The 23,127-nt window shown below is 35.1% G+C and overlaps 1 protein-coding gene across 7 annotated transcripts in view; it reads left to right on the forward strand.

Annotated features, from left to right (window-relative positions):
• Positions 1-21,346, forward strand: part of WWP1 (WW domain containing E3 ubiquitin protein ligase 1) — a 56,459-nt gene extending 35,113 nt beyond the window's left edge. For 6 of the 7 annotated variants that reach the window (XM_053982107.1, XM_053982117.1, XM_053982143.1 and 3 more), the window contains 17 exons: positions 740-1,091; positions 2,339-2,434; positions 3,047-3,221; positions 6,556-6,610; positions 6,705-6,789; positions 6,889-7,017; positions 7,977-8,049; positions 8,142-8,213; positions 9,185-9,273; positions 11,849-12,008; positions 14,615-14,748; positions 14,890-15,030; positions 16,261-16,381; positions 17,267-17,371; positions 18,737-18,833; positions 19,135-19,207; positions 20,424-21,346. In XM_053982107.1, coding sequence (XP_053838082.1) covers positions 740-1,091; positions 2,339-2,434; positions 3,047-3,221; positions 6,556-6,610; positions 6,705-6,789; positions 6,889-7,017; positions 7,977-8,049; positions 8,142-8,213; positions 9,185-9,273; positions 11,849-12,008; positions 14,615-14,748; positions 14,890-15,030; positions 16,261-16,381; positions 17,267-17,371; positions 18,737-18,833; positions 19,135-19,207; positions 20,424-20,523 — 2,057 coding nt within the window. In that variant the 3' untranslated portion in view covers positions 20,524-21,346. Of the gene's footprint in view, positions 1-739; positions 1,092-2,338; positions 2,435-3,046; positions 3,222-4,353; positions 4,502-6,555; positions 6,611-6,704; positions 6,790-6,888; positions 7,018-7,976; positions 8,050-8,141; positions 8,214-9,184; positions 9,274-11,848; positions 12,009-14,614; positions 14,749-14,889; positions 15,031-16,260; positions 16,382-17,266; positions 17,372-18,736; positions 18,834-19,134; positions 19,208-20,423 lie in introns of those variants that run through there. The other variant, XM_053982162.1, reaches the window with a different exon arrangement.
• The last annotated feature ends 1,781 nt before the right edge of the window (positions 21,347-23,127 follow it).

A 23,127-nucleotide genomic window follows, 5' to 3' on the forward strand; every position in this document is an offset into this window, starting at 1 on the left:
CTTAGCATCCTTTGTCTGCTAAATCCATGCCTGCTTTAAACCTTTTATGAGATTGTGCTTGCTTCACTTTGATGGCATTTTTATTGTTCTAGAAAAGATAGAATTGATTTGCTTTGTGATTCTGAAGTAATTTTCTTCAGTCATTGAACTATGTAAGTTGTGTTAGCCAATAATAGTTTTTATATTTTAATCCCTCTTTTGGCGGGGGATTTTTTTTCCAGGTCGCACAGCTTTAGGGTTAATTGTAGGGTTCGGTACCTCAGCTCTGAAAAAGAAATTATCTGTAGGAAATGCCTCTTAGTTTTCCAAATCTCATAGAGTAATCTCTTAATATTTGTTTTCTTGTCACACATCAATATTCTTTTTTGAACTTCAGTGTAAGTTCAGAGTTCTAAAAAAGGCTATACAGTTTTGTGGAAAGCAGATGTTAATCTAGACTGAGGTGCAACATTGAGTTGACCAAGACATGAAGAAACCAAGAAGTAACTTTATTTATATATGTATATATAAAAATGTATCCCTGTGTAACAGGGAAGTACAAAGAATGGCTTGCAAACTGTAAGTTTTAACTGAAGGCAAGTGTGTTGTGACTTTCTGTCATCTTAGCCAACAGTGGTGCTTGTGGCATACAGGTGCAGCTTAAATACATTCCTTTCAAGTAATTTACTCCTGAAGTTGGTTATTTGAAAAGTAAATCTCATCAGATTCTGATATACAAATGGTATTTCCCATTTCTCAGTTAATGGTGAGTCATCTGCCTCTGCACCTGAAGCTGGCAATTCCTCTGTCTCTGAGGCTCCCACGGGTTCAGTCGAAGCTCCTGTGTCTTCAGCAGATTGCACTAATGATACAGCAGAACCTCAGTCAGCAACAGAAGCAACTAGTTGTTCTGAAAGCCACAGTTCTGCATCACCTGTTGTATCTGCTGGACTAGAACCTGCACCTGCAGCAGAGTGTGCTCAGCCTAATGCTCGAAACAGCATAGCAGCAGACGCGGCAAAGCCGAGGGAATCCTCCTCCACGCCAAGTGTATCTGCAGAACCTGTAAGGCAGCAGCCTGGTAGTGCCAGTACAGAGCCTTTGCCACCAGGGTATGTTGTTTTGCTTTAATGCTATGATTTTGTGTCATCTAAATGTGCATATAAAGAAACAGAAACTTAGTTCTATACAGGGATTGTCAAATGCAGGTCAGCTGGCTGAGATGGGGTTATTTGATCTAAAATGAGATTTGTCCTGCTGCTATAACTGGCTACTTTTGTCCCCGAAAGTAACAACTGATAATTGATTTGCGGAGATGGTATTGTGATCTCAACAAACTCTTGGGCATTACGGATGTGAAGACTTTACATTTGATATTTTCAAACTTATTTGGGCCATAATTCATTATTCCTTTTCTCCTTAGTAGTAGAGACCAAAGCACAAAGAAGTGAAAATGATTAGTCTATTAATGCTTGTAGGTGCTTGTTTTGTAAGAATGAGTTCAATAATGTTATAGTTAAAAATAAGATTTGATGTGTATGTAGGTATGTGCTAAGACGAGCTAGAATATTTTTATTTTACTAGATTGTTAGAAATTGCTTTAGTAGTCTTTAGTAGTAGTAGGCCTACATTTTTAGGAACTAATTAAGTGTTTATGTAAGAAAAACAAATATATATCAACTGCAGAGGAGGACTTCAGCTTTTCATCTGATGTTTCTCCTGGTTTCTTTGCCATTTATACATACTTTTATTGCATTATGGTAGTTCTCAGCATTATGAAACTTCAGCTTTTGGCCTAGCTCCATCTTCAATGTAAGATTGTTTCACAAAACAAAGTAATCCCCAGGGATATCAGATATAGAATTCACCAGGATAGGAAATAGAAACAGAGGAAAAACAGCTGATAGCACACACTTTATGTTCACTCTGAATGATGCTGTTTGTTGGAGATAGGGAACAGAGCTTCAAAATGTAATCACTCTCATTTTTTGAGAGACATGTACTTGGAAATACAAAGAATGCATATCTGTAAGCACTTTTGAAATTAGGGTTTTTTAGCATCCAAGCATTGAGCAGATAATTAATTGACTTTGTTCCAAACTTAAATATAATAGAAAAATGCTTGTGAATACTGATGTGTGGTCATCATGTGCTAAATCCTTCAGAGAAATCTTTATGGTGATATCAGTTAAATAGGAAGTAACTGATCTGTATTCTGGTGTGAATTTTCTTTGGTGTTCAAGAATGGGTTTTGGACCATGGTATTTTCATTCAATGCCAAGGTACTTTTTTGTCTTAGTGAGAAGTCCCAAGGAAGTACTTGCATCTTCACTTACGTGCAAGTCTCTTTGTCTTGAAGGTGGGAGCAAAGAAAGGATCCTCATGGTAGAACCTATTATGTTGATCACAACACACGAACTACAACATGGGAAAGACCACAGCCCTTACCTCCTGGGTAATGTAGACTTTTTGAATTAAATATGATAAACTTACTATATTTTTGTTTGTTCTTGCTGGAAACAAACAACAGCTCATTAAAACTGTATTCTTTATCATATATTAAGAGATTCTAGCTTTCATTTAATTATATTAATTACGGCTGTTGTTATAGTAATGTTGATATTGGATATGTCACTAGTTTTGATCACTGGTTCAAATACAGCTACTAAAGTATTTTGTTCTTCCTTTTAAACTTAATTATGAAATTATGCATATTTGATTGCCTTCATTTAGGTGGCACCACTAAGTGCACTGGTTCCAAACCTCAGATTTCCCAGCAAAGTGCTCTCTGTGAAGTCTGCCAACATTACTTGCAGTCACAGGTGTTTGCAAAGTTAAAAATGAGGTGACAGAGAGCTGAGCAGGCAATTGCTTGAAGTCTGTGTATACTCATTTTGTTGTTCATCTACCAATTAAGTTGAGGTGCTTTTGTGTCCTTTAGAAATTGAAATCATGCCTGTTACTCCAGTAGTTCGTTCAAGTACCACCTAGAAATTTTGCATAAAGAGAAATTTGGTTAGTAACACTGCTGAAAGAATTAACTGTTAACATTTGTGTTTCTTGAAAGCTGGGAAAGAAGAGTTGATGATCGTGGGAGAGTTTACTATGTGGACCACAACACCAGAACGACAACGTGGCAGCGACCAACAATGGAGTCAGTGAGGAACTTTGAGCAGTGGCAATCACAACGGAATCAACTGCAGGGAGCTATGCAACAATTCAACCAACGATACCTCTATTCGGTAAAGTATACAAAATTTGGAATTAGTACAGAGGTATAGGTATACTTTTTATTCTTTAACTTTAAAGAATGTGATTTTGTAACTATTCAACCATATCTGTTAAAAGATGTTTAGCATCAGTAATTTAGATTCTGATTATTTTGAAAAAAGTTAAAAATCATCCTTTTTTTGGATGAAAATCAGAAAGTACTTTCAGGCAGAAAGTACTCCCTTCTGAGTTTGTTTTCTGACTTCAGCTTTGTATACTGCATTTTACATAACATTTTTAATGCCAGTAGTAAGAGGTACAACTAAAACTGTCCCTTAAACTGAAAATGGTCATTTTGAGCATTAAATAGCCTTAAAAACTATTTAGGTGATTAGAATTCCTTCACTAATACAAGTGGCAATTCTTTTGCTTTGAAGGTTATACATCTGGTTCAGTTCTGGAATTTCCTACATGGTTTTCCATTTATCTTACATGGTTGCTTACTTCTGCCTGAAGAAAATATGAGTAGCTTCATAGAGAATATTTCTTGAGTCAGATTTTCCCATCTGTGACTGGATAAGTAGAATAGTTGTTTCTTCAGAGTTAGGAATGATGGTGCCTGTGTGTCACTGTCACTCTAAACACTTTAAGAATTGTGCATGGCTTCTTAAAAAAATTATCTGATACCAGAAACTTTGTAAGTGATATGCAGACAAGCTGGAGTGTTTTAAAGATGAAACCTTTGAAGTACAAGTCTAGATAGTCCTTGAAATAGGACTCTCTGCATGTGCATACCTAAGTTTAAATTTGATGGGCTTTATTCACACACCCCTCTGAAGTAAAGGATGCTGCAGTATTACATATAAAAATTCTCAACCTCTCATTATTGAATTAGACATTATGTCTTGTCACTAGCAATAGCATAAACATGCATCACCATTAATTTTCTGAAATCCTAGGGCTGTGCATCAAATTCAATTTGTTTTATGCAATTAGAGAAAAGTAGAATGATCAAGGCTAGATGGGGCCTCTTAAGGTTATTTGGTCCAATGTCCCTCCTCAGAAAAGGCCACCTAGGACTAATGTCTAGCCATTAGCCATTCAGGACTAATGCCTTGTAAATATCTCAAGGATGGAGACTCCACAACCCCTCTGGGAAACCTCTGCCAGCGCTTGGTCACCCTCCCAGTAAAACGTGTTCCTGATGTTTGGAGGGAACCCCCTGTGTTTCAGTGTGTGCCATTGCCTCTGGTCTTGCCACTGTGAACCAGTGAGAAAAGCCTGGCTCCATCCATTTTGCACCCTCCTTCAGGTATTTAAACACACTGGTAACTTCTAATGCAAATTCAAGAATCACAGCTGAAGCACATAGAGCCAAAAACTCTTGCTTGACCAACTTTGTGTGCTTGTGTACTCCTTTGATCAGTTGCACAAGACAGCTGAGAAAACTCTCACTTTTCTGATGCCAAGATTTTTTTGGGGTGTCTAGATTTATCCTTCAGTGAACAATATATTTTTAAAATTAAATTATATTACTTCCTTCCTTAAAGGATAACCCTTACTGAAAACCACAGACCCATTCCTTAAAATGTCTCATCTGACCTTAGAATCAATAAATGGGGATTTGTGAGTGAGACAGAGTATACCCGAAGGAAAACTTGACTGTTTGCATCTCTTTAGAATTCTGTTTTCTAAGTATTATAGCTGTTATACAGGTAGAACTCACAGTTTATTGAGGGGGAAAATCGAAATTTTATTGAAGAAAGGGTGGTGTTTTCTTTTTTACTTTAGTGTGCTTCTGTATACTTTTCTTCTAGAATAGTTAAGGTCAAACTATAGCTACCTTTTCATGCTCTGGTGACGTACCTCTCAGGGAATTGGCTCAATTGACCCTGCTTATATAGCAGTTTGAGTGAGACTGTATTTTATTTTTTGGGAAAAAGTGGATGAATACTTTCAGTTAGAGAATGCTTCAGTTACCTTGAGTGGTCAAAGCTAAACTTTGTAAAGAAAGAAAAGTAGATGGGATATGGTTATTTGAATTACTTTCATTTTTACCTGGATTAATTTATTGTAGGCATTTTGGAAGTGAATCTGCCTGGTCTTTCAGTGTGTTCTGTTAAGTACAGAGCTCTGTGTGGCCAGCAGCCACACGCAAATCCTTGGACCCATTAAGACGGTTGGAAATATCGGAACTGTGCCACCATTCAGTTCTTTGGCAGACAGCTTTTTCCTTTTGTGCACTATTTTTCTACAGTCACCACAGAGAAGTCTTTGGTTAGAGGATTATTGTGATTGTGTGGTCTCCTAAAGCAGAAAAGACAACTGCATTTGCTGCTGAAATAATGATAAATTCTCTGTTCACGTGTAGTAGCTGGTGGTTGGAGCAACTACACAGCTTGATTTTGAGTGTAACTAATGCATTTCCTTCTGATCCTTGATCTATTTCTCTTTCAGATAAAAAATATCATAGATTTGTTTTGCCTGAATTTGCTCCTGTAAACTCTTATTTGATATTTTTGTATTGCAAGTGCTATATAAAGCAGTATTAGTTCCTAAGACACTCTTTAGAAAACACAGCTTAGTTTCCCTATATCAAAATTCCATTCTGCACCCACACACACACTAAAAGTTAGAGTCCACAAAATTTTAGCGGTGGATGCTTTTAATTATTAATCAGAGCATGGATCCTGTAGTCTCTGTGATTTCTGCCTTTTATTTTTATTTTTATTTTTATTTTTATTTTTATTTTTATTTTTATTTTTTTTTATTTTTCCCATACTTTTTATTTCTGGGAACTTCTTGGGGACTTCTGCATGGTTACAGTATATTATGAGCTTAGCATGTGTTTACATAATAATGTAATCCCTTTTTTCCCCCTTCTAACCTTACTGTATGTTGGTATAATTTTACCCATCCGCATATGAATGCAGCTGCATTTTAAAAAAAAATTACAATGTTCAAAAACAGCCAAACATCCAGGGAAGTTATCGTGTATTGAGGAAGTAAAACCCCCTATGTTGGCAGTAGTCACTGTGCTTAGTTTATTATGGTAAAACATATTCTTAAGCAAGAACTTAGTGCTTATCTGCTGATACATGCTTCCTCAAAACTTTTATAAACTGCACCTCTTTGCGTGAGCACTTAAGTTTGCTGTGGGAAGGGAAAAGGAGGGTACGATGCATTGATAACAATATCTTATTATCATATAATCTAAGTTTCTTTGCAAAACCAGATTAAAAATGGCATGATAAGGTTTTTTTGCAAAATGAATAGTCTTCAGGACTAGTGGTAATCTTTGAACACACTGAGAAAATAATATGAATAATATTTGGCCTAACTGAAAGTCCTCTGACTTTTAAACAGGCTTCGATGTTGTCAGCAGAAAATGATCCACTTGGGCCTTTACCACCAGGCTGGGGTAAGTTAAATAGCTGTGGTTTTCAGGAAATGGCAGTTACAGAAATTTGGAATGCAGTTGTTGTATAGTGGATTTTTTTCTTTTTTTCCCTTAGAAAGAAGAGTGGATTCAAATGATAGGGTGTATTTTGTAAATCATAACACAAAGACAACACAGTGGGAGGACCCTCGAACTCAAGGGTAGGTGTGTATAATGACTATGCAGATTCAAAAGATTGTACTTATTTCTTTTATATTGTGATATGGGGGAAAAAGCACTGCCTGCAATTTTTTTTGCAGTTTACAAAATGAGGACCCTCTTCCAGAGGGCTGGGAAATCAGGTATACCAGAGAAGGTGTCAGATACTTTGTTGATCACAATACGAGAACCACCACCTTCAATGACCCTCGTACTGGGAAATCTTCTGTGTAAGTGAGAAATTAAATATATTTTTGAATGTTTTACCTTTTTATAATTAAATAGTGAAGTTTTCTCATACTATAAAATGATCTAACTTTTAGCTGGAATTGCACACTAAATTATGAACAAGTTTTTATATTACAAATTTAATATATTTTAAAATTTTGTGACTTTATGTATGACACATTTTGCTGTACTGCTCTGATGTTCAGTAGTTTTTACATGCTTTTGAAATACCAAGATTGTAATAATTTTATAAATAGAGATGGGCAATGAGGTTAATTTGAATAATGAACTAATATAACTAATAGTTGCATTTTTAATGTAGCAGCAAATGGTCATTATGAGTATTGCTTATAATGATACACACTCTATCTACCAACAGTAATGTCTAAACAAAGTAGTTCTAAATACTTCTGAAAAAGTTTACATGCAAATCTTCTTTTAATTATTTTGATTATAAGTATTGACCCAACCTGTAGTGGCTTTCTTAATGTGTTTTGTACAGGGTAGGGTTTACTTCTGACAACACAGTGATGACTTATCATTCAACAAGCCTGTAGAATGTTGCGCTAGAAAGTCCTTCATAGTTCCAGAAGCAACTGAATTTATAAAGCCTAACTTAGCAGTATTTCTCTCAGTGAAGATGATAAATTAGATGTCTCTCCTTTATGTGACTTGTTTTTACACGTTTCGTAGGGATTTGATACTGTCTTGATCTTGTGTCTTTTTATCAAACTTGATAAATTGACTTGCAAAAAAAAAAAAAAAAAAAAAAAAGGGGTGAGAGATGGTGGAAAAGAAGACTGGCATTCCAAACCACCAAACCACCAGCTGCATTTGATCATATCTTATAATAACAATTTTTGTGTATTTTTGAACTCTTCATGCTGTTTCAGTACTTCAGCATTGAAAGTATTATTTGAAGTCTGCATGTTTAATGTATCTCAAATATGTTTCCTTACAGAAATAAAGGGCCACAGATTGCTTATGAGCGTAGCTTTAGGTGGAAACTTGCTCATTTCCGTTACTTGTGTCAGGTACTGATTTAATAATTATTTATTTATTGAAACTATATGAGTTTTTACAAATGTATGTGCTGCCTTGTAATGTTATTGCCTTATGATTACAGTCCAATGCACTGCCAAGTCATGTGAAAATCAATGTATCCAGACAGACTTTGTTTGAGGATTCCTTCCAGCAAGTAAGCCTGCAAAAATTATTGTGTTTGTTTATCAAGACAAAGCAGAAGAACAAAAATGCCTGTAGCTAGTTCAGACTAATGGTCCTTCGGGCACAGTAATCTTCCTCTGGTATTTGCTAGTGGGGGTTTCTTAGGGAAGACTGTAAGAAATATTGTATGTAATAGTTTTACTATATGATCTTTCATTTTCCTGCTGTTTACAGTTGAAATGCTTCTTGAGCTTGAAGTGGTTTCTGAGTATTTTAATAATCCTCAAGGGATTTCTCTTCTATGAGCTTGTCTGTGCTCCTCTTGTGAACTTTTTGCATCTACAGCCTCCTGTGGTAGCGTTCCATAGCTTAACCTAGTGTGGCATCAGCCACGTTGGATTTGCTTTTCTGATTCCTGTGTGTATTTAGATACGTTACAGTATGTTGTTTTCTCCAGTTAAAACTGCTTTGTCCTTCAAAGATTAAATCTATGTAATTGAAGCTTACAGTCCTTGAGCTCTTACAGTCTGCAGCCAATGAATGATGAAAATTCTTGCTGCTGTCACCACAAGCCTTCTAGGCAGGGATTCTCTATAAGTAAAAATTGTATTATAAATGAAAGTATATTGAACTTAGTCTGGATTATTTATTTTAAATTATTTCCCTAAAACAAAAAAATATATATCTCAGATGAAGTGCCTTTTCACCTGTTTTCATTGAATAATAATTGCCTTAGGAGGAGTGTAAAAACAGGGTACCCATACAGCATTACTTCCCAGATATTCCTTCCACTTACTAGCAGTCTGCTGCTCAAGGATCTGAAGTGCAAGTTGGTATTTTTGTGTGTAGTTCATTGATTGCTTGTTCCATGAGATGGTCTACTTACTTTTCACATTTGTGTAACATTTGACATATATACAATTTCTGTATCAACATGAATTAAATCTGAATGAGTGATGTGGCAACAATGCATAACTTATAACATTAATTTATTCTTAATAGATTATGGCATTAAAGCCCTATGATTTGAGGAGAAGATTATATGTTATATTTAGAGGAGAAGAAGGATTGGACTATGGTGGCTTGGCAAGGTAAAAGAAATTTTCTTAAATTGGCTTTTATTTTTTAATAGCACTCTAGCCTTGATTTCTCTTGCAGCCTGACCCTAGGTACCTTTTTAGTCCCCCTGAATGTATTAAGGAGGTGGAACTGGCAGCACTGGCTATTGTCACAGGTTATACCTTCACATTGGTAAAACTATGGTCTCAGTTTTTCAGTTCTTTGACAAAGAGTGGTGTTTAAATTGGAATGAAATTAATTGCTCTGTCTGAGTTATTTCAGAAACTTTTTATCAGAAAATTCAATTTTCCTAGAAGCGAGGACTGTGGGAAAATAAAGTGTTCTGCTTATTTGGAAAAATGGCAAGCAAACACCAGATTGGGGCTGATAAGAACAGAAAGGAAATAGATGAAAGGAGAGCAGTGCAGGCATAAAGGAACAACTGACAAACAGAAAGGAAATAGATGAAAGGAGAGTAGTGCAGGCATGAAGGAACAACTGACAGACTATGTTGGCTCCACTGGAGCTGGACTACAGGTTTTTCTAGAATTTGAAGTGGAACTCAGGGAGGAAAAATCTGATAACATAGACAAGAAAATCTGAAAACCATAGACAAGATTTCATTTCTTGACCACAGAGAATACAACCACTGACTACTGCTGCCAGTTACTTCAATGAAATGTTATTGCTAAGAAAAAAAATTTCAGTACTACTGTTCACTCAGGGAATTGGAAAAGGTCATAGGTGATAGAATTTTTCTTGTTAGATTGTTTTGGTTTTTTTGTTTATTTATTTTTTTCTTCTTAATATATAAAGATGTTCTGGTTTGGTTTTTTCTGGTTTTATGTAGCTTCTTGTGTTAAAACTGAATTTCAGGGAGGAATTCAATTTTTGCTTTGCATGGGTTTTGTTTGGTTGGAGTCCCTGTTGTGAGGGTCGTAGGTTTAGGATGGGAACTGGAACAGTTCATAGATCTTTCCATAGAAAAGATGTTAGAATAATTTTACTGAAGTGTTTTAATCAAAGAAAGTAGATAATAAATAAATAAATAAATAATACATAAGCAGTGTAGTTTCATAGTTTCTTAAGTCTTGCCCAAGATTTTTTATGTGAAACTGAGAACCAGCCAGGATCTCACTGTAACTTGAACTGAGAGTTAAGTGACACTAAATAAACGTTCATGTACTGACTAACGAAATACTCCATTAATAAAAATATAGATCAGCTGTCTCTCAGCAGACTAAACTCAGTGTTCCCATCAGATTTTTACCAGGCATGTAGCAGGACCAATCTGACATTATATCCTGTAGCAAGTTTTAGCTGTTGATGTGAAAAATTCATTGCTTCTGCAACTTCTTGTTAATGACTGATTTAGTTTATTTGTCCCTTGTTATCTGACTTGTTCTAATTTAAATGCCTATTAAATTTGATGCTTCTGTGTAGTTAATGTAATTGTCTCAGTGTGAAACTTGCTTAGAATGCTGTACAACATTCCAGTGCTTACTGGAAGATACATGGAACCCTATTAGGGTTATTGGATCCTGGCTGCCTTTCTCTGTTTACTCTTTCTACTTGGCCTTTGGGGTGCAAGTGTATCATAGTGACTCATGATCCATGACTTGGGTTTCATGGCAATGTTAGGAGAAACATGACAGCAAACCTCATTTCTATTCCTTGATCTTGAGTAAATACAGGGATAAAATAGATGCCTCTTAACTGTGACAGCTGAAAGGCAGTCAGAATGGAATTCAGTCCCTACAGTTATTATAGGACAGACTTTCAGCTGTTTTTATGGGTTATCCCTAGGCCTGGTTGTTTAGTACCAAACATTTATTGCCTGATACAAAAGCTCCTGAGTATGTATGACTGTACTGAGGTCTCTGCAAATACCATATGCAAATATTATAAAGCAAGAAATATTATCAAAATCACCTATCTGAACACTGAATACCAGATTCTGATATTATTCTGAGTTGAAAAAAATTAAGGTGGCGAAAAACATGTATTCATTTAACCTCAGCAGAAAGATACTTTTACACTGTCATGTCATGTAGGCTTAACCAATGCATGGTAGTTTGTTAAACTACAGTAACTCAGTGTATGTTTTTTTGTCAGGCTGGAAAAGCAAATGAAGTGTGTTGACGTTTCAAATTGTTTGTTTTGTTTTGTTTTATCTAAGTTATTTATAATAAGCATGGAATAATCTGTGATTTTTTTGAGTAAAGATGTGAGTTGTAGGCAGTAAAGTAGGCATGAGGAGGGTAAATGCTGTGTACTAGTTGATGCAAGGACTGTGTAAGAAAAAATGTTGCTGATAGGCAGCTAAAACCTGTGCTGTGAGGGTGTGTTCAAGATGAAAATCTTAACTATAATTTCTAAACTTTGTAAACCATGATTTTCTAACATGATTGGGTCTGATAATTTATTTTCTATATTTAAGAAATATATAATACCATATATTATTCTGTGATTCTAATACAACACTGTTTATATTATTTTTTCAAAGTTTGCATATATTTTGACCATTTTGCTGGTTACCTAAGGGGAATGGTGATAAACATCTGTATTTGATGGTTTTTATGTGTATACATGTTTTTTTTTCCTTAGAGAATGGTTTTTCTTGCTTTCCCATGAAGTACTGAACCCTATGTACTGCCTATTTGAATATGCTGGCAAGAGCAACTATTGCCTGCAGATAAATCCAGCATCAACAATCAATCCTGACCATCTTTCATATTTCTGTTTCATTGGGCGCTTTATTGCCATGGTAGGTTAGATTTTTAAGGTTTTATATTTGCTGTAGCTATACATTTACTCCTGAACAGTATTTGTTTGTACAGTTATTAAAGGTTATATTAATCTCATAGAAATGGAAGATTAAGGCATATAAGTTTCTTGAGCCAATTCCCTGAGAGTTAAGTCTCTTGCACACTCATGTTTTCCTGGGAGAGTGATCAAAGTTAATATGATGCAATATAATATTTTATTTTCATCAATTGGATGTGTGTACTTAATGCAAACTGTTGTCTGAGTGTCTGAATACTGATGCTCTGAAAAATGTGACTAATATTTTGTGAAGAAGGCTCCTCAGGTGGACCTGGTATACCTGAGGATATTTGAAAAAATGAGTTAGAATGTTTTGCAGAGTACACTGGGCCTTAATTTAAATGTATATAAAAGTCAGATACTGAGGAGACCAGAAGCTGTCAGGGAGCTGATTCTCTGCCATCTGATTTCTCTTAAACTACAAGCTGATCAGCCATGATGTATCATTTCTTTGGTATCACTGAGTTGGTCTATAGTGACTCCTGTTCTGTCACATTTCTTTCCCTCCATGTAGTGATACAGTCATCTTTCCACATAACCATCATGTCTACAGGTAGTCCTCAGCAACATCCCCCAACCTGGTGAATACTGAAACCAAAAAGAGTAAATACAAGTGCATTTTCATACTGAAGAGACTTTTTGTACAAAATTAGAATAAACACAAGCCAAGTGTAACATAAATGAAAAATACTTTCAGACTTAAATTAGATTTGGGTGGTTTCTTAGTTCTGCTTTTCTTATAGATGCTTCTTAAGAAATGTATTCAGCTATGACAATAACATCTCTGATTTCAAGCATTTTATGGCTGAGTTCACAATTTTTGTGCTGTCATGAAAATTTACCTCATTGGGTTTACACTTTCAATAGGCTGCCACCTTTTTTCTTTATTTTAGAGTCCTCAGCAAGTTACAGGGCCACTTAGCAGGAAGGTATGATAAAGCCAATTAGGTGCTAGAGCCAGTGTTTCTTTCAGCTGGTGATTTTTGATCTTGTCTGTAAGAAATGTTAACTTTAGGAAAGCTATTTCGTAACAGTACAGATCATAGTAGAGAACCTAATTAAAGTAATGTAGTTAAAAGACAAACTTTGATTTCCTGAAGTATTTATGTGTTTATATTTTAAATTCTCTAAGCGGGGCAAGAGAGAGACCCGTGTAATGCTGCCTGATGTGGTCTGTTGCAAGGTTTGAGTTTTCATGGTTTATACTGGATGGAACTTTCTGCAGTGCTTCCTGAGATACCTTCTAGTGGCTTAAGATAGCTCAGGTAATAATGCAACTGCAAAATGAAGTTGCAGTTTCTGTTCTTCTCACAGTTCTAAAATAGTAGTGAGATTTTTAGTTTAAGTACCGAAGTAGCCATAGTTGTTTCTAACTTAAACACGATTAAACATAAAGAACACATATCTTGCTTCGTAATAAAAACCTGTTAAATGAAGTTGGCCAAGGGAACTTCTATGTTTTGCTGTAAGATTATCATACACATCAAATAACATGATTTTAAGACCTTAATTTTGCAAAAGCAGAAAATCATATGCCCAGATGCTGCACTTGACATGGAATTTCTACCAGGTCACACTCCCATGAGAAGAAACTAGAACTAGTTTAAATAAATATAAAAATATACAAATAAATACAGGCCTTTAAGAGAACCTCTTTAAGGTCTCCTTAAGCAGAAGAAAATGCATAATAGACTAAGCCTAAAAGGGGGAAATTAGGTGGAGAAAAAAGATGCAGCCTAGAGGAAATGGGCTGTTATTTGGCTCTTCGGCTCACAGAATTTCAGCTGAGAGGAAAGAGAAGCAATGAACCTATGTTTAGCATGTTTTTTTTTTTAAAGAGCTATTGTAGTGGAGAAATTGTACTTGATAAAGCTGAGGGGAAGAAAGGGTTATGGTTGTGCTCCGTGAGCTCTCAGATGCACTGAGTCAGTGTAGAGGTTAACGCTCTCTGTGTGTAATGCTATGCTTCAGTATTATTATTATTATTATTCAGCTTATACCCTGTGTGCACGTGTGGTGAGACAAGTGTGACCATGTTTTCGGTTATTGTTTTTAGTGTTGTGGAGAACTTAATTCCTCAGGTCTGTTACTCACCTATAAAAAAATGTGGTTCCCAAAGCTCTTTCTTACAAGCTGCAGTAGCATTCTGTAAATGATGATATTGCTGGATGTATGTGTGTAGTAAAAAATGGCAATAATACTCAAGTAGGATCAAATATTCTGATCAAGTAGGATAAAGTAACACTTGGCAATTATGCCTATTCACATGATTAAGGGAAGAAGGGATGAAGTCCTTTTATGAGAAGTTTTATTTTTAATCAAAGAATTTCTAAATTGTAATAGCGTACGCTTGGATAAATTTTGTCCATTTTTTTGCTTCCCATTTAATGTAATGTTTTGTTCTTTATAAATACAGCTTTATAAAGCTGCTACTGCTATTTGGTGCTTTTCATTATTTGAAGGAGAAAGAAAAAAAAGACTTCAAGTCCAGAAACTTCAATAATTCAGTAGTTCAATAGAAATTAAACATATTTTTCTGTTCAACAGGCATTGTTTCATGGGAAATTTATTGACACTGGTTTTTCTCTGCCTTTCTACAAACGAATGCTGAGCAAAAAGCTTACTATTAAAGACCTGGAATCTATTGATACTGAATTTTACAACTCCTTAATTTGGATAAGGTTTGTAGGTTTTTTTTTGTTGTTGTTTGTTTGTTTTTTGTGCCTTTTTTTTTTTTTTTGGTTGGTTTTTTTTGTCTTTGATATTTTATGGATTTTTTGAATTTATATAGAATTCATTGCAATTTTTTTCTTTTCATCCAGGGATAATAACATTGAGGAGTGTAACTTGGAAATGTACTTCTGTGTGGATATGGAGCTCTTAGGGAAAGTAACCTCACATGAACTGAAATCAGGAGGTTCAAATATCCTGGTAACTGAGGAGAACAAAGAAGAATATATTGGGTAGGAAGGTGTAGATGCTGAAAAAGGTGTTCCATGTTTCTCCTGTTGCTCTAGTCTTTTTTGACACGTTGGTTTTGTTTTGTTGTTAACTTTTTCTTCCCATGTTACTATGTAATTCTTGTGACTGTTATTGAAATGGTACCTTGGTACATGTTGCTATCTCGATACACAACTGCTTGGTACAAAAGGAGACCATGTGGAGAGAAGATGATCTGTAATGCTCTTTTATGTACAGTGAGAGAACAGGTGAAACTGAAGTGAGCAAGCCTATTTTCAGTGACTTCAGGTAACAAATTGAGGTAGAGGGAAGATACCTATTTGACAGAAGATTTTAAAATTGTTTAGAACTTTGGTGTAAATGTGGAAACTGAAATTCAGAATGGTGTGTAACATGCTGTGATTTCAACTGTTTTTTTAAAACTCTTTCTACTACTCTTTTCTGCTTATTTCCTAATTTTATTACTGCCCTTCTGTTGCACTATGACACGAAATAACTCACACACTTATACTAAGATTTAAAAGAAGAAAAGGAGCAAAAGGAGGGAACTTTATTTCTGACCTCACAATATACAGAATTCTAAAAGTGGCAGTGGATTGGAGGATGAAATTGCTACCTCTCCAACCACACTGGTCAAACTAACAGTTCATCAATTCTCTCCTCCTACAAAGAAGAATGTAAAACAATCATTATTTACATGAACAGTGTGTGAGAACTTCAGTAGAAATATGTAAACATCAGAAGGCATAGAAAAATTTTAAAAGAACTTTAAAACTTTTAAAAGAACAGGGTGACATCCTTCTTTTTTGAATCTCTGTTTCTGATCTGTCTATTCAGTGATCTCAAAAGTAGATGTACACAGACCCTTTTCTGTGACAGGCTGTATGTCCAGTGCTGCACACAAAGTTTCCACTTAAATTAGCGCTTAAATTAGCGGTCTTCAGTTTCTCAGAGAAATAGTTTCTATAGTATATAGATAAATTGAGGTTAATAATAATATTTATTTTTAACTGGAATGGTAACATCTTGCTACTTTACTATTACTTAAATTTGAAGATTTGTGATAATACAGTATAGTAGGCTCCTTACAGTTAATGAAATTGAACGGTGTAAGAAGTCAAACTTGAGGGATTCTTACCTGATGGGAACACATATACAATCCTATGTGTTTGAACTTCTTCATGTTGAATGCTAATTATGTTTAATTCATGTTTGGTTTTGTTCTATCCCAGGCTAATGGCAGAGTGGCGATTTTCTCGGGGAGTTAGAGAACAAACCAAAGCTTTTCTTGATGGTTTTAATGAAGTAGTTCCTCTACAGTGGCTACATTATTTTGATGAAAAGGAACTGGAGGTGAGGTTTTTTATTCAGCATTTTTACCTTTTGCAAAGGTAATATGTATGGAGAGATTAAATGGATAGGTCAGCTTGAATCTCTTGTCTGCCCATGCTGCAGTTGATAGCTTCTGGAACATGGAGAATTTATTAGGAGCAGTGGGATTAAATCATGATAAAAATTGTTCTTGAATCACTGTTTTGGTGTTCAGCATTAAAAAATATTTTTGAAAGTTTCTGTGGAAGTATATGAGATCACTGATGGATCTGTGAGTCACAGACTTTTCCCTCTGTGGTAGATGGGTAGAATTACTGTGTAACAGATGACACAGAAGTTGATTGTAGTGTATAGTGATTGCTTAGTATCAAATACACTGTCTAAGACAGGTTCTAGGGTTCTTATATTTAAAGATAGAAGATTGGAGGAACCAACAAGGTATGAAATGGAACTTTGCAGATCCTCAGAGTGCAACCCAGGGTTGCTTCTTTTAATGAATACTTTTCAGACTTATACTTTGCAGTATGTTTTATCTTTATTAGTAGTAGCAGTAGCAGCAATTTAATCATCATTTTGGAATATGAAGTGAAAATTTAATGGAAAGGGTAATATACTCCTTAATATAAAAATTCCTCTTACGGGAAAGATAGTAGCTTTTATTACTGAGTTATTAGTTGGAAGATACCAAGTCTCTGGTATTCAATCTTTCAGACCACTTATATACATACACAATTTTGGATAACTGTAAACTTAGGATGAAGGAAAGTCTAATTGTGTAGTAAAATGAAAAAATTACCAGTCCTTTTTTCAGAGCAGAAAGTTTCATTTTTGTTACCATGTCTCATACAAAATAGAAAATACTCTTAATTTTTGTGTGTGATGTGAAGAAATTGTTCTCTTTTCTAGGTTATGCTCTGTGGTATGCAAGAAGTAGATTTAGCAGACTGGCAGAGGAACACTGTTTATCGTCATTACACGAGGAATAGCAAGCAGATCATATGGTTCTGGCAGGTATGTTAATCAGAAACATTTCTGACTTCTGTAGGTTTTGTTTTGATCTGTAGCACAAATGACATGTGTAGTGGTGGGCTGTCCAAATGAAGGTTCTTACAGCTTCCTTTCTTTTTTCTTTTCAGAGAAGGAAAGGAGGATTACTGGTCTTTAGGGAGGGTACTTTAGGGTGAGAAATGACAGACAGATACAGACATTACATTTGGATGCTGGCTTATGAATATTTTCTTCTGTATCCTGTCCTTACTGATTATTCAGTGAGGTTTATTTTATTCTTAGTGATCTACAGTCTAAATGTTCTTATATGTGGTACACCTGTACATCTTCACTTTCCAGTACCTGAAGGGAGCCTACAAGAAAGATGGAGAGGGACTTTTTACTAGGGCATGTAGGGACAGACAAGGGGAAATGGATTCAAAGAGAGGGTAGCTTTAGGTTAGATATTAGGAGGAAGTTCTTTCATGTGAGGGTGGTAAGGCACTGGAATAGATTGTCCAGAGAAGCTGTGGATGCTCCATCCCTGGAGGTGTTCAAGGCCAGGCTGCATAGAGCTATGAGCAACCTGGTCTACTGGAAAGTGTGCCTGCTGTGGCAGAGGGGTTGAAACTAGATGAACTTCAAAGTCCCTTTCAAGCCAAACCATTCTGATTTGGTGATCTAAAAATATCACTTAGTACTTATGATTGTTTGTCATATTAACTGTTGCAGTCTAGCACTGACTAATCTTCATTCACATTTTAATGAAGTTGGCTATGGAAAACCCTCAAATATTATTCTGGCACTATTCTACAAATATTCCTAAAGAGAAGTCAGAACCAGGGTCTTCCTATCTTTTGAAAAACCACCATTTTAGAGATGCTTTTGACTAAGTTTTTCTGGGAAAGTGGTGCAAATCAGTTATTTCCTATCTTATTTATATCATAAGATCTGTTGATAAATCCTTTTAAAATGCTTGGTACTAAAAGAAGCTAATCCAGAAATCTAAGTACCAACATTTATATGCAAATTTTCCTAGTCTTGAAATACCCAGACTCTGTAGCTACACTAGTGCTGTGTTTAATAACAATGGCAATAGTCTTCATACAAAGCATTGACATGATTTATATATTAGTGTAGAATAAAACAAGGTAAGGATTCTTCTTATTTGCTGTTCCCAGCCTTCACACTGTAATGGCTGACAGTGCATATAATCTGAAAGCACTCCTTTTCTCTCCACCCAATTTTGCTAAAGTAAAGAAATGCAAACAGGTACTAAACAAGGTGGTGTGTTTTTAAATTATACTCTTTCAACCATCTCATGGGGTTTTTGGTTTTGTCCAGCTGTGTTAAAGCTTTTTATTACATAACTTGAATTTCTATGCCTAGTTTGTGAAAGAAACAGACAACGAGGTTCGCATGCGACTTCTGCAGTTTGTCACTGGCACTTGCAGACTACCACTGGGTGGATTTGCTGAACTTATGGGTAAGTAAAAGGTGACCAGAACTATTTTATATTGTCACTGTTTCATTTGCAAATGAACCATGCTGTAACTGTACAGATAAGAGGAACTTTATGTTAATCACCTTGGATCTAGAAGGGCTTTTTATATCATAAATCCCATGAATATGTTTATAAACTATTTGGAAATTAGCTTGTTTCTGTGAGAAGCTTGTTGATGTAACTAATGAACTCTGCTGTGTCTGAGTTGTGTCTTATGTCACATATATATCATGTATGGTATTTAAAAGGAACAGATTATACTTTTCAAAATCTTATTTTCTAGGAAGTAATGGTCCTCAGAAATTCTGCATTGAAAAAGTTGGTAAGGAAACCTGGTTACCAAGAAGTCACACTTGGTGAGTTGTTATGTGTAAACTTTCTGTACCTTTACTGGTTTATCTCTTCCAGGCTTGCATTGGCCAAATCAAATGAAATCTAATTTGGATCAGTTCTCTATCTCCATCTTCAGCTTCATTTGATTGCCCTGACATGCCAGTATTGAAAACTTTCCTAGTTGCCCTCTTCTTAAATTTTGCAACTGTGCTGAACAGTTTGTCACTGTCAGATCTATCAAAATTATGAGAACATCCTTGTATAGAACTGAAAGGTGCTTTCCTAATTCTTTTAGAGAATATTAAATAACTGAGCAAATCATGCCAGTAGGAGGCACATAGTTGTAAGATAGAGTCATTATGAAAGATAAAATGTATAGTCACAAGAAGAAGTAGCATGAAAGAAATGACAGCAAACCTTCAAAAGAAGGATGCTTAGCCAAGAATGCTGATACCTTTTCCCACCAGGCTTCATATGGGCCATTATTGGCTTGGCATTCCTGTGCGTACTGAACTGGTGCATCAGGTACACAGATCAGTTTTTTATATGGACTTTGCAAAATGGACACACTTTCTTTTGGCAGCCTGTGACAACAATATTCATCATACTTTTAAACTACTTAAGGGTATCTTCCATTTTATATTTTCTCCACTGGATTTTGTTTTGAGTGAAGTTTGCAAGAGTTAAACATATTTTGTCTAGGATAATTTTGAGGAAGACATGGAATTAAATGTTTTGGCAGAAATCTTTTAGGGCAAAGTTTAGAGGGAAAAAACACCTACCTATATCCAAGCATGTGTAGGAAGGAGAAAAGTTCAGCTTTTTCATGCTGTTGTTGAAATTTGGAGATGCAAACTAGGATTACATTAAAATTCATGCTGAAAATTTCCTTTTCTATGTATTACTATTATAAGCAATTATTATTGTAAGTATAATGTTTTTATATTACATTTTTTCAAATTATTATAGTTCCCTGTATCTTGGACAGTCTTTAGTCTTACACCGTTCTGTTTTTTTATCTGGTAATAGTCTTTTGTTTCTTAAAATATTCCTCTGAAACTTTGACTGTTTTTCCTTCTTGTAGAAATGCCAAGGCGGTGAGATTGTGCTGATTGTTATTTCTTTTTTTCTAATTGTTAGATCAGAACATTTATAACTTCTACCATAACAATTGAGTTCTGTAGAATTTTACATGGGATTTAAATAAAATTAACAAAATTCTGTTTTTTTCCTGCTCAGTTTTAATCGTTTGGATTTGCCACCATATAAAAGCTATGAACAACTAAAAGAGAAGTTGCTCTTTGCCATTGAAGAAACGGAGGGATTTGGACAAGAGTAGAAGTGGCTTCTAGTCAAAAAGGATATCTTGAATAATAAAAGGCCCAGCCAACTAAAATTGCACACTTAATTGTATATAAGCTTTTTGTTCTGTACAGTGGTCTTTCTGGGACTCTAAAAGTTTAATTGTTCTCCGTTCTTCCACAAATATATGCAAAACAGTTCAGCCTTTTCTACTTTTATTTATTGCCCTTTCAAAAGACCAGAAAAACCCCTCCATAAATTTTGAAAGCAGACAAGAGACTTATTTAAAAAATATATATATAAAAATATAAATATATATACTAATGGGCTCTAGTTTTATAGAGCTTTAAGTGTATGAAAAGTTGCAGCCATTTGAAAGGGCCTGGATTTGCTTTATCTTGGCTTTATCATTCAGAAAAATGTTTAAACTGCTCAGTGTTCTCTAAAGAAACATCTCCAAGTTTGTTTTACTGCATGGCTGTTCTAAAAGGTGTTAAAGGCTTAGGCCAAACTTATCCTAAATATGTAGAAAGATGCTGCTGGTATTTGAGATGACAGAATCTGTTCTTCTGTCAGCTTAATTTTTTTAAATACATAAATAGCTGATATATCCCTCTTTACTGATGTAGCCAAGGTCATGAATAAAGCCTTTACTACTTGCACAAGAGTCATGTACCATAAGATGAATGTGATTTAATGTTGAAAGGAATTGGTGCCACTGTTCTGACTTACTACAGGAGCTGAACAGAGTATTTTAATTCATTTGAGCAGCATTGAAATTTGTTTACATAAACCTTGGGTTATTAACACGAAGATGTTAGGTAATCTTCAAAGAAAAAATAATAAAAGAGAAAATATTACCCATTCTCTTCTTGGTCTGGTGTCTTGGAGGCTTTTTTTTTTTTTTAATTTGGTTTTGTTTTGTTTGGTTTCCCTTTTCAATCTGTGATGTCCTTTTTATAACTTTGTAGAGTTGTATTAATGTAAACTGAGCTATAAGGGTATACAAAAGGTAATGTGAATTTTTCTGCTTTCTGTGTTCTTGTTCAGTTTCAGATACTGGATCTAGTAAACTCAAAATTAAAGTTACTAAAGCTTTGCACAGATAAAAATATTTAGTATTAAATATTCTAATTTCTCTAAAATTCTTACTGAAATTTAGATGTATTTGAATAAAGTACATCTAAAACCTGTCATCCTTTTATGTAGATCAGGTTAATAAAAACATTTTAAGATTAGTTTTATTGGCATTTTATTGGCATATATTTGCTGAACTGCAAAGACATGTTCAAAAAAATACTAAAATTTAACACCTTATTCATGTGAATTACATTAAATGCTACTTCTAGCAAACTGTGCTTCCTTATTATAGAGTAAAAATGTGTTTTAAATCACCATTTGTAATATGCTTTAAATATTCTTGTAAATTCCATTACATTTAAATTACACAGAATTTTGTACACACATGAAAGTGATTTTAGAATACGATTCAACACACTTGTGTTAACATATCATATTGCACTGTTAAAAGTGTACATGCAGAAAAAATCAGCTATATCTGTTCATGTATCTTTCCAGTGCAGCAGCTGAATTCTGCCGAAAGTTTTATTTTTCTACATATTGGATTGTCTCAAGGCTTTGTATTCAATATGCACAGCTTACCCTGGAGCTGTACCTGTACAGAGCTCTGGTCACAGCAGTGGTGCAGCGGGCCCAGACTGCTGTCTTACATTAACTTTTCTGTAAGAGCTTCAAAAATTTCCACCACTTTGAAAGTTTTTCATACACCACCAAATATCTTTTGCAAAACCATTTTTATATAGCACTAAATTCATTTGAAGTGCAAATCCACTTAAATTATCACTTACGCTGGTTAGAATGGAGGAAGTTTAAGAAAACAAACCAAGAAGGTCAAAGGCCAGGCACCAGGAGTGTGTGTGTCGCTTTCCTAAAAGACAAGGAGGATTAAATGTCACAGTTAATGAATTTGCACTAATGAATGACTTGGTGACCCAGTACCAACTGCTGAATTTTGTGAATCTGTGAGTAACTGAACGAAATAAAAAAGACAGCACATCACAAGAATGTAGTTGTTTTATTGTTTTGGTAACTTTAGCTGTCTCATACCTGCAGTGGTTTTTCCTGGGGGTAAGGATTAGTAAGCATAAAAAAACCAAATTCAGTAGCTTTCTGTCCATGTGTATGATCTGTGAATTGGTGTCAAGGGCCTGACTGAAAGAATGGCTCTGGATGAAAAGAAAGCAAAATTAAGATACCTGTGTGCATGTGTGTACAGTACTTGCATTTTCTGGGAATTTCAGTAAGACTGTGTTGTAATTTTTTCTTTTCCCACATGAATTCCCCATATTTCACCTATACTTGGGGGGATTGAGTAAGACAGCAAAAAGAGGGAAGGGCAACAATGGTTGGAGATCTGAGTTTTACCTGAGTATTACCAGGGAGGTAATACTATTTGAAGGAGCTGTTGTGTAGTTCATGCGTTTTGTTGTCTCCTTTCTTCCTTCAACTCAGCTGCTTTTCACTACACACTTCACAGCTATTACTTTGGATATTCTTCCTTTGTGCAGCAGCAGAAAAGGCACCTAAGTAAAGATGCCTCTGCCACAAAGCTACTAGAAGC

The sequence above is a fragment of the Vidua macroura genome, chromosome 1, assembly GCF_024509145.1.
Source record: "Vidua macroura isolate BioBank_ID:100142 chromosome 1, ASM2450914v1, whole genome shotgun sequence".
NCBI classification, from domain to species: domain Eukaryota; kingdom Metazoa; phylum Chordata; class Aves; order Passeriformes; family Viduidae; genus Vidua; species Vidua macroura.